This window comes from Pundamilia nyererei, unplaced genomic scaffold (assembly GCF_000239375.1).
Source record: "Pundamilia nyererei isolate P.nyererei 1_Seehausen unplaced genomic scaffold, PunNye1.0 scaffold00152, whole genome shotgun sequence".
In the NCBI taxonomy this organism is placed as follows: Eukaryota; Metazoa; Chordata; class Actinopteri; order Cichliformes; family Cichlidae; genus Pundamilia; species Pundamilia nyererei.
In genome coordinates, this window is record NW_005187553.1 from 932,700 (window position 1) to 942,911 (window position 10,212).

A 10,212-nucleotide genomic window follows, 5' to 3' on the forward strand; every position below is an offset into this window, starting at 1 on the left:
ATAAAAATACTGAACTAGAAATTAGCATAATAGGTCCCCTTTAAAATATATAAGTGCTATGTAAGGATCTGCTGCAGACTATAGATTGTACATATCCTATAAGTACAGTAGAACACATTGGCCTGTTAACTGTAACGGCCTAATGAAGAGAACCAGCTGGTTGAAAAATAATGAAATATATGTCTTCCATAAAACATTTACAATTATAAACATCATTTTGGGCATAAAATTACCTTTGGTTTGTCTGTGCTTCTGTACTGTCAAGTACTCGCTGCACATAAAGAGAATCCACCAAAAAACAAACTCATTTTGATATATTATCATTACAATGTCTGGTTGTTCAATTTAGGAACATGAAATCCCTGCGCACTTTAATGTATTTATGAAATTCATTTTGAAATATGGCAAATGGGAAATAATATACAATGTTCAATAGTATGACTGGAAACCAGACCACACAGATTTATTAAACATCTCTTGATCAGAAACAAAGATTTCTGCTTTTCAGTGGATTCTCACTTAAAAAAAAAAGTTTAAGAAATGATGCGCAATTTCTTTTAATACCATATGTCAAACTCTTGCATGTACTATGTCTAAGGATTGCACGTGTGTACTATTACAGTTCTTTACAGTATATAACATTTAACATTCTAGTATAAAATATAATCATAGGCCTGTCAATAGATTTTTTTTATATACATTCGGGGTAAAATGTAGGCTGGGCTGGATCTTGTATGAAAGCAACATTTAAATACAGTCAAACACTGAGTTTCTGCTGCTGGTTGACGCGCTGACAGGTTAACTGGTTGTGTCTACACAGCAAAACATTCTCCTTTCTCTGAGTTAAAGTCAGCTTCAATTTAAGCTGACAAAAAAAACACAAAACAAAAACAACAAATGCACAAGCGCACAGAAATGTCTCTACTGGCATTCTGTCCACATCTAACGCAGGTTTGTTTAGATGTTTTACTGGAGATTTAAAAGAAAAAAGAAAGAAAGAAAAATCTGTGCATCAGGACACAGACTCAGTCATGAAGCAATTAAAAAAAAAAAAAAATCTGCTGAAGGTACATTACATCATCACTGTCAGTGTCATGTCAGTTATAAGCTGTAAATTTAACTTGTAGAAGCAGAAAATATTTCATTTGATGAAGCATTGGTAAATAATATGGCATTTTTTCCCAAGACAATTAACTCAACTTTTCAACAATAAAAAGAACAGCTGTGGCTGCTGTTTAGATATACTTTGACATACATGTAAATATATATATGTGTATATGTAGTATATATATTTGTGCTTTTTCCTGCACAAAGCTGAGTGTATGCTGACAACACTGGGAAGCGGCTATTGTCTAAGAGTTTGAGAACTCTAATCACTCATCTATCAGGTCTCCTAACAAATCATCACTGACACAAATTAAACTGATGTCAATTGCTTTGACTAAAGTATTTCTGTCTTTATCTCCAAGGTGCCAATCAGTACCACGTATTGTAGCTAAACCATGACTAATTTATGCTCAAAGCGTCCTTTGGCATGTTTGCTGTGACACACTGGGTTATGGTATAAATGAGCCATCAATCGCTTGCAACGCATCATTTGTCAAGGAGCAGGGTTCACTAACCTTAACCAAGTAGTCTTTAGTGCCTAAACCTAACCAGTGAGTGGATCTGAGAGCATAAACCGAGGTAAAAAAACCCAAAAACAAAGAATAAAACACACAGCTATGAATGGGGTACAAATCAGGGTCTCTTGGCAGTCAACCCAGTAAAATGTGCCATCATCACCTCTACATCCTCACTAGGCCTTTGCACTCCTGTTACGCCTCAGCAGCCAATGTAGCGCAGCTATAGTGCCAAAGCACCAACACTAAAGGATATCTTGTGCTTAATGGGAAGATCCAGGAAGCACCTGACAAAGCTGCATTGTATGTGTTCAGATAGGAATGCTATAATCTATATCCATCTGCTAACGTGAAAGCGATGCTTGTTTCAAGTAACAGAACTAATTACCAACTCTTAAGCAGTAGCCGCTGTCCAGCTTGTGAGTCTTCCTGAATATGTGATTCCACCATCGCATGATTAGGGATATGTATACGCTGTATGTCTGGTTGTGGTGGTGATATTCCATTAGCATCTCTGCTGTTTTCTGGACTGAAAATTTAAAATGGCATTAAACTGTTTTACAGCATTGCTGCAAGTGAGCGCGCAATGCACAGAATGCATTGGGAAATTTAATTTCACAAGCTCACTATACAGTGGCAAAAATCAGCAGTTGCTCAGAGAAAAAACAAGTGATGTGTGCAGGCAGTCTTTGCTGCCATCATCAGATCTCTGATTAGGCCTAATAGTTTTGAATTCATTGCAATGTGACAAGCAGTTTAACTTGCTTAGTGGATGTTTTGAGATTTGTAGGTTGTTGCGTTGCTTCTCTTCTGGGACTCTTAGCTGTTCGGGGGAGACGTCTGTTCTGATCTGGGATACGATTCTGGGACAGAAAACAAACACATGAAAATATAGTTAATATCAGCTGCAAGCATATCGATCATACCATGGTTGGGATTATGGATATTACTGTTAAAACACTTGTAGAATACAACAGGAGAGCATCTCTTGTTGTATTTTAACCCCATTTTGTGTCCCACTTTATATCAATAACAAAAACACTAAACATCAGTGCTTTTTATAAATTTTCTTCACAAAGGTCAGATGCCTGTAGACCTGCCTGTTGCTGTGTTGGGTCCATGCTGCCACTGAAACCACCATCACGTCTCTCTCTCTTTCTTGACAGTAACATCTCCACTCCCACTCCCTGCTCCGGCTCCAGCTGCTCCTGCTGCTGTTCCACTTCCAGGCCCTGATGAAGCTGCAGCTCCAGGACCAGTACTGGCTCCAGATGTAGGAGCTGATGCAGGAGCTGAAGCAGACCCTGCTCCGCTCGATCCTGAACTGGCAGCACCATTTCCCAAAATGGTGGTTATCTCCCCCTGCATGAAGGCCCATGGGGGACTGTTGGGAGAGGTATCCAATGGACAGCGCTCCCCGCTGGGGCAGTACACTTCCCCATCACCATGCCTACTCTGGATATACCCTCTTGTGCACGGGAAGCAGAACCTATATTTGGCGGAGGAAGAGTATTACAGTGGACATAATTATTTTGGACGCTAACAACTGCAGGACATATATTTATAACCAGTTTAACAAATACGTGCTTTTGTATGCAAGACATATTTAAATACCTAACCTAGCTAAAAGCTAAAAACAAACAATGTTATAGGATATTTATATAACAATAAATAAATGACAAACATACAAACCTGTGGCCTGGCACTGATGGACATTGAACAAAGTGGGTGTCTTCCAGTCTCTCATGACACAAGGTGCAGGACAGACTGTTTCCAGCCGAATGGCTGTTATTGGCAGATGCAGATGCCAGCTCAGAGGCACCACTGTGGGGTAACGCGGCAGCGGTGGTAGCTGCCTCCGCTGAGGTGCTGGATCCTAGGGGCTCTCCTCCTGACCTTGCAGTTAGGGGGCGTGACTGCCTGGCTGGAGATGATGCAGGTTTAGGACTAGTCTGGCTTACACCTCCAGCCATGGAGAACGATGAAGAAGCCAAGCTTGTACTCTTGCTGGTACTGCTGCCAGCCACAACTGTGTGGGTCTGCGTCTTGGGCTGGTTCTGGGAGGAACTCAGCTCTCGCTCCAGCTCTGGCGCGATAAAAGGGGTGATCCCCATGCTTATTCCCAGCTGTCTGCGGCTCATCTCTGCCAGCACAGGGGCAGGGAAAATCATAGGGGCTGTCCGGGCCGTCAGACCCGCGGGCATCCCTGTAAGCATCCCAGAGGGAATACCGGGAATACCTGCAATACTCTGAGTCACTAGATTAGGAGGGATGGCTGCGCTAATCATGGATCTCCGGCTGCCACTGGGGCTCTGACGGTTAACTTCTTGAGGCGGCTGCCCGTCACGATGCAGCCCGTTTGGCGGTACACGAATAGTTGAAGCGGTAATTTCTCCTCTTCCTCCCCTCTCGAAACGGTCCCCGTGCGGCCTGCCTCCGTCTGCCGCCACCTCTCCCCGGGCTGATGTGCCGTGTTTATTGGGAGAGGGACCAGGTGACCTCACGTTACCGTCCTGCATGCCGTGAGTTCGCTTCAACTGGCGGGCGCTTGCGATCAGGAATTCAATCTGGTTGGCTCCCTCGTAGTTCACGCATCCACGGCAGACCACCTCGCTGAAGTCCCACACCACGGTCCATGGCATCTTTGGCAGGTCGCACAGGTAGCACCACTGGCGCCTGGAGGAGGAAGGGGACGACATGGCTGGCCGAGCTAACCTGAGCGTGTTCAGCGAACCTCCTAACGTGCTAGCACAGGTTAGCTGCGTTAACCTACTTAGCGTGGACAGGTGCACGCCCTCTTTGCTACTGACTTCGTCCCCTAACGGACCTCACACAGCTTTAAAATAATGTTACGCATTCTACATATATGAAATTAGCTCAAATACTTTGGTTGTTTGCAACTAATTTTGATATATTTGTTGTGTTTACCGACTTCGGCCTACTCTTCCCCGCTGTCAACGGCTTCCCAGACTGGCTCTGGAACGTTACGTAACCACGTGAGGTGAATTGTGGGTATTTGAGTTTGCTTACTCGCCGAAGTCAATAGAGGGCCTCGTCGTGGAACTACAGTGAGAACTGGCACGGAAGTGAAATACTTAAAGGTCACGGTTCAGTTTTTGTCAACACGTGTGCCTCCCACACAAGCATTGCGATTGGAGACAGAAACTTTTAATTTCAGAAATTTGATCGTATTTTAAAATAAAAAAAATGCCGAAAGACATATCCTCATCGAGCGAAGATGAAGCGGACACCACTGGTGTGGAATCGGCGCCCAAACCGACAGAATCCGGTAAGTTAACACGCAGACGTTGCACGAAGTTGGTGTAATAATGGAGGTGATATGCTAGTAGTTACTTACGTTAGAGCAGATTCATTAAGGCTTAGAAGTAGCCAGAGGACGGCAAACGGTATAGCAGGCTAGCGGTAACGATTGTGTTTACATTAAATATGTGGTTTAGATAAAGCAACAGAAGAAAGTTAATATCCACACTAAAACGTGTTCCAGTTTCTGTGCTTCTGACTCGATGGTGTTGTTTTTTAATCCACAGATAAGACTACAAGGTACCAGTGTCCTCCTGACTTTGTCTCTTTCTGCCACGAGCCTTGCAGCAGCACTCTCGCACAAAACCTCAAGAAGAACAAGAATGAGTTATGGCTCATTAAAGCTCCTGCCAGCTTTGATCCCAAATGGTGGGTACAGTCTGCCTTTACCTTTATCCCACACAGCAAACATTTTTTTTCTAACATAATAACAATTTTTTAGCCTTTTTTCTTTTTTGCAATGGTGATTTGTTTTTGGTTTTTTTGTGCTTCCTCTCCACGCAATCATATAAACAGTTTAAACCACAAACAAGTTTCAGATGCAAATGCCACAGTAATAATACTTTCATAAAGAAGCCAAAAGCTGAATATCTCTCTGATATCATCAGTAAACATTCACACAGACATCAGCCCTCGCATATCTCCGGTTACTGAAGCGAAATCTCCCAGATATCCTCTGAGGTTTTGGTTAAATTGAAACGATGGAGTCACTGCTCACCCCATCTCATTCTGGAATTCAGTTAAGATTACAAATCTTATTTGTTTACAGCTCCCAGGTCTCTCTGAACCATTGGCAAACTTCTCTTATATGTCTGAATATCATGTCTTAAACAAAAAGTGTCAGAACCTTTAAAGATGCTCCTCTACGGTTGTAGAATCAGTTACCACTTGACATAAAAAGAGCGATTAGTGTGTCTGCTTATTGTTGAACGCCTCTTAATTCTGTATCACATGTGTTCACTTTTTGTTTTGTTTGTTTTTTTACCGTAATAATTTGCCTGTGTGTGTGTGTAGTTGTAGATACTGTGTGCAGCACTTTGGTCAGTGAATGCTGAGATTAAATCTACTTAGGTAATTTCCAAAAGGAGTACACCTCTAGTCTCATTTTTGTTGCCGTGTTGCACAGTTTCCACAGTGGAACTTTGAGTTAACTGCATTTAACAGCAACAACCTCTCCGTGGCATTTGTTAAAAACTAGTCATGCAGTCGTCAGGTCATTGAAATGACTGTAAAATCTGTTAGTATCTTTTTAAAATCTACAAATGGTAACTGACCCATTATGACAAGTATCGCTAAGGTGAGTAAAGGTGTTGGTTGCTGGTAATGAATTCAACGTCCCATTGTGAGAATTATGTTGTTTTGTACTAAAATTACATTAAATATCAAGTAACAAAGTAACAGCATGAGGGTGTAAGCAGAAACAGTATGTTTAAACTTTTTTTCAGAGTACTTTTAAGTGATGCATACTTACCTTTTCTCATTCCATCCAGCTTCAGTGGCATCAAGGTGCCCCTCTCTGGTCTCCAGACCCTGAAGGTTCCTACTGCTGCTCAAGCTGGAGCCAAGACTGGGAGCAGGCAGCAGATCTATAGCATCCTGGCATCCAACCACAGTACCTCAGAACTCCGCCTGCTCACCAGTGACAAGAAGCCGTCAAATGGCATGGTTGTTGGTCCTGCTTTTTCAGGCTTGCTTAATGTGTGCGAGACCTACGGAGACAGCAGCAACAATCAGGCCCCTCAGGTCATCCCCGCTGCTCCAGCCCCCTCAATACCGCCTGGACTCAAACAGCGATTCCAGCCTTTTGGCAGCAAGACCCCCACTCTTACCTGCGTGGCAGAGAATGAGTTGGATGGAGTTGCCTTTGGGCCCTCTTCCACAACTCTCCGACCTCTGGTAGTCAAACGATTCATAGAAGAAGCAGGTCAAGAAGAAGAAGATGAGGAGGAGGAAGAGGAAGGGAGGAAAAAGAAGAAGAAAAAGAAGGAAAAACGGATAAAAAAAGAGCGACTAGAGGAAGTGGTGAATGTGAAAGAGGAACCTGTAGATGAATTTCGGGAAGAAGTAATGATGGAGCTCCCCTTCCAGGAGGGTGATTATTCTGTGGAGAAGAGGAAGAAGAAGAAGAAAAAGAAGGACAGAGAGCGAGAGGAGGTGGAGGAGGGACTGGAGCCCAGTGTCAAAGTCAAGGTGGAAGAGGTGCCTGTGAAATGTGAACCCATGGACACATTCTTTGGTGAAGAAGTGGAGGTCTCAGGAAAGAAGAAGAAAAAGAAAAAGAAACTCAGAAGTGATGGTGACTAGTCTGGTGTCATTTTGGAGTTTTTTAGTTTTGTTTGTTTCCTTTTGACCATGTGAGCACGTCAGAGACAGTTTACTGCTTAATTACTTCGCTATTGTTGTTGCCAAGACGTTGGCATGGTGTTGCTCAACAAAAGGGCACGTTGTGAATACAATGAGTAGTGAGGTGAATTATAAAGACGATTCACTCTAGCATCTTTAAGACAAATGTTCATTTCAGTTTGGCCAGATGGAGACAGATTCACACACAATGTGTGCAGCTGGAGGCATCAGCGACTACAAAACTGATAAGAGTGCACATGATAATGGTGTCAGGAACCACAACAGATTTGAGCAATGCCACAGCATCTCATTAGATTTAGCATTTGTTTTAGTGTTTTTGTAAACAGTGTGAGTCCAGTTCTGGAGACCTTTTTTGTTTCATGAAAACAAATGTCATGAAGTCCAAAAGCGATTAAAGGAAATAAAAAATGAGAAAAACTTGTTTTTTGTGGTTTTTTTTTGTCCTGCTGTTGGCAAACGCAAGTTACAGCAACATTTTCCTCTTGTGCCTTTTCAGAGCAGTGACTTCATCTACAAGGAATGAAAGTTGAATTTGTGTGTGAACTCCACACTGTGGATTTGAAATTGTGCAACAGTTTGACTGTACCCAGTTTACAGAGGTGTAGTTTTGTAATGATGTTCGTCCAGACAAAAAAATCCAAACCATCTGTTCTGTGAAATATGATTTTTATGAATGATCTTCCAGTTTTTTCAGATGGCCCAAAGACCAACATGAAATAAAATGGTTTAGTTTAATAAGCCTTGTGTTCTTTTTTTTCTTCAAATTGACAGATTTTTTATTCTCATGTAATAATATGGTTATAGAAAATGTGATTTCTCGACACATGAACTGCGGTTATTCAGGTAAATTTTCGTGCTCATAAGAAGTTGCGACAGGGAGAGGGCGCCACAGTCCAGCTAGCTGTCTGCGTGGAAAGGCTGCCTGCAGCCTTTGAACAACCTCTGAGCTTCTAACCTACATGCTACTATTTCTTTTAACTAATTTAACACAGATCTGCTGTAGCCGTCTGAATGCACAAAGAGGCGATTCATAATTTTTTGACATTTTCTGATGGCAGCGACTCATCAGAGCTCTGTGACACTCAGGTGAAAAACCTCAGTCCATGCTCTGCATCCTCCCCTCCTCCTCCCTCTCCTCTGCCTGCTCTGCACCGGAGTATGGTCCTGTTTCTTAATGAGCTCAGGCACCTCTGGTGCTATCACACTCACCATCTGTAGTAACCCCCTGCACATGCTGCAAGCCTTATTGATCCAACCTCATGAGTGCATTAACATTTTTTAGCCTTTTCAAAAGGCCTGTCAAACTTGAAATGCTAAACACCATGCTAGAGGTGTAAAATGTAGCCTTAACACAACAAGGAACATTTTTTGCGTTCTTTCTACTGAGTGTATTTGACATGACTTGGCATCAAGTCATCTATTTTTATTTTTATTTTTTTGGTGTAGCAGGCAGTCATTAAAGCCGAGAGCCACAGATGTCAGATGCTGGCTAAAATGTTTTCTGAGAGTCGCAGATAATGCCAGATTTCTGTGTATCCTCACAGGTATGTCGAATGTGTGTGCGAGCTCCTGCGCCTCAGACCTTTCAGGCTTGAGTGCCTGAGTGCATATGGCTGTGTTGCTGAGAGAGGGTGTGTGCAGCTGTCTGAGCTTAAGGTCAATGAAACAAAAAATAATTTTTACTGTGTTGGCTAAAATATACAAAATTCATTCGTGCTTTCTTGTATCTTGAGCACTTACCTTTTAAACTAAGAGAAAAAAACATTTGTTTCCATATATGATCTCCTATTGTTTGTAGTATAAAATAAAAATGTGTAAAGACCAGACGGGATAAATTAAAAAAAGAGAAAAGCACTGTCTTTCAGAAAATCCAAATATATACAAACCAATGGCAAGTGTTGATTGCTATCCCTGAGTCCAGCAGCCGGCTAAAATCCAAGCCAAGTCGATATTTCCCAAAATGCTTGTCTTTAAGAAATTTTGCCTCGGGATTGTAAGATGTCTGTTGTTATTTTTACTCACTTGATTTGGTGCCCTGCTTCAAGTGACTATTAAAGGAACCTTGGCCTTAAGGTGTGCTCAGACTTGTGGTAAAGGCTATTTTAGACTTGTGATATTTGCATGATCTGTTCCAGTTTAACAGTTTTAACATTTCTGTGTTTGTTCAAGGCAACCAGCATACTGCACCAAACGGGTGTTTTGTCTGACGTTTGTTAGCCACTACTGATTGTGACTGATTTTCTAGAGCTAACCTGAGTCTTCCAGATGACTCTTCATTTTTGGAATTTTTATCCCTACGCAAAAATGGCCAAACAGTTGGAGCTGTGTAAACGGTAAATCAAACCAGAAAGAAATGATTTGTAAATTATTAAAGCCTATAATTAACAGAAAAAAAGCACAGGGAAGCGTATACTAAATGCAAAGTTTTATTTAATTCCAGCTACGCATTTCAATTTGCCTCAATTCTTCTACTTACATCTAGTCAACTACGGGAACTGAGATCATTTGCTGTAGTTTTGAGACTAAATGTTTTCCTATCCTGTCTTGAGATACCATTTCAAATTCTCAATAGTTTTCGACTGATTTTGGCATATTTTTTCCATATTACTCAAAATATTTTAAATAGGGGGCAGACCACTCTTTTATTACAGAGATGTGGTCTTGTAATCTGCTCAGAATCTGGTTTGGTAATATTTTGCTGAAAGAAACAAGAAGAAAACGTTATCTGGGTGGGAACGCATGTTACACCAAAACCTGTTTATGGTGTTCAGCAGTAGTGATGGGTCGGTCGCGAACGAAATGGCTCTTAGAGCTAGAACATTTTATGTAGAGTGAATAAATAAAAGTATATTTACGGTGGCCCCTACAGACAAAGCACATACAAACTTCAAATCACGTACAAACT

At 41.8% G+C, this 10,212-nt stretch overlaps 2 protein-coding genes across 2 annotated transcripts; one reads left to right on the forward strand and one right to left on the reverse strand.

Moving 5' to 3' along the window:
- On the reverse strand, positions 1-4,339 carry irf2bp1 (interferon regulatory factor 2 binding protein 1). Its single transcript, XM_005745005.2, has 3 exons — positions 3,315-4,339; positions 2,723-3,111; positions 1-2,485 (listed from the first exon to the last, which is right to left on the reverse strand). The coding sequence occupies exons 1-2, from the start codon at positions 4,319-4,321 to the stop codon at positions 2,763-2,765; spliced, it is 1,356 nt and encodes a 451-aa protein (XP_005745062.1). The 5' UTR covers positions 4,322-4,339; the 3' UTR covers positions 1-2,485; positions 2,723-2,762.
- A 479-nt stretch (positions 4,340-4,818) lies between these two features.
- Positions 4,819-7,703, forward strand: polr1g (RNA polymerase I subunit G). Its single transcript, XM_005745006.2, has 3 exons — positions 4,819-4,911; positions 5,171-5,312; positions 6,434-7,703. The coding sequence occupies exons 1-3, from the start codon at positions 4,830-4,832 to the stop codon at positions 7,245-7,247; spliced, it is 1,038 nt and encodes a 345-aa protein (XP_005745063.1). The 5' UTR covers positions 4,819-4,829; the 3' UTR covers positions 7,248-7,703.
- Positions 7,704-10,212: the final 2,509 nt, after the last annotated feature.

Bases quoted from the DNA above. Each gene is read 5' to 3' on its own strand.
- irf2bp1 (XM_005745005.2), bottom strand. From the start codon at position 4,321: ATGTCGTCCCCTTCCTCCTCCAGGCGCCAGTGGTGCTACCTGTGCGAC. The intron at 3,112-3,314 runs GTTTGTATGTTT...CGCCAAATATAG, and splicing joins CCATCAGTGCCAGGCCACAG to GTTCTGCTTCCCGTGCACAA.
- polr1g (XM_005745006.2), top strand. From the start codon at position 4,830: ATGCCGAAAGACATATCCTCATCGAGCGAAGATGAAGCGGACACCACT. The intron at 4,912-5,170 runs GTAAGTTAACAC...TTTAATCCACAG, and splicing joins GCCCAAACCGACAGAATCCG to ATAAGACTACAAGGTACCAG. The intron at 5,313-6,433 runs GTGGGTACAGTC...CATTCCATCCAG, and splicing joins GCCAGCTTTGATCCCAAATG to CTTCAGTGGCATCAAGGTGC.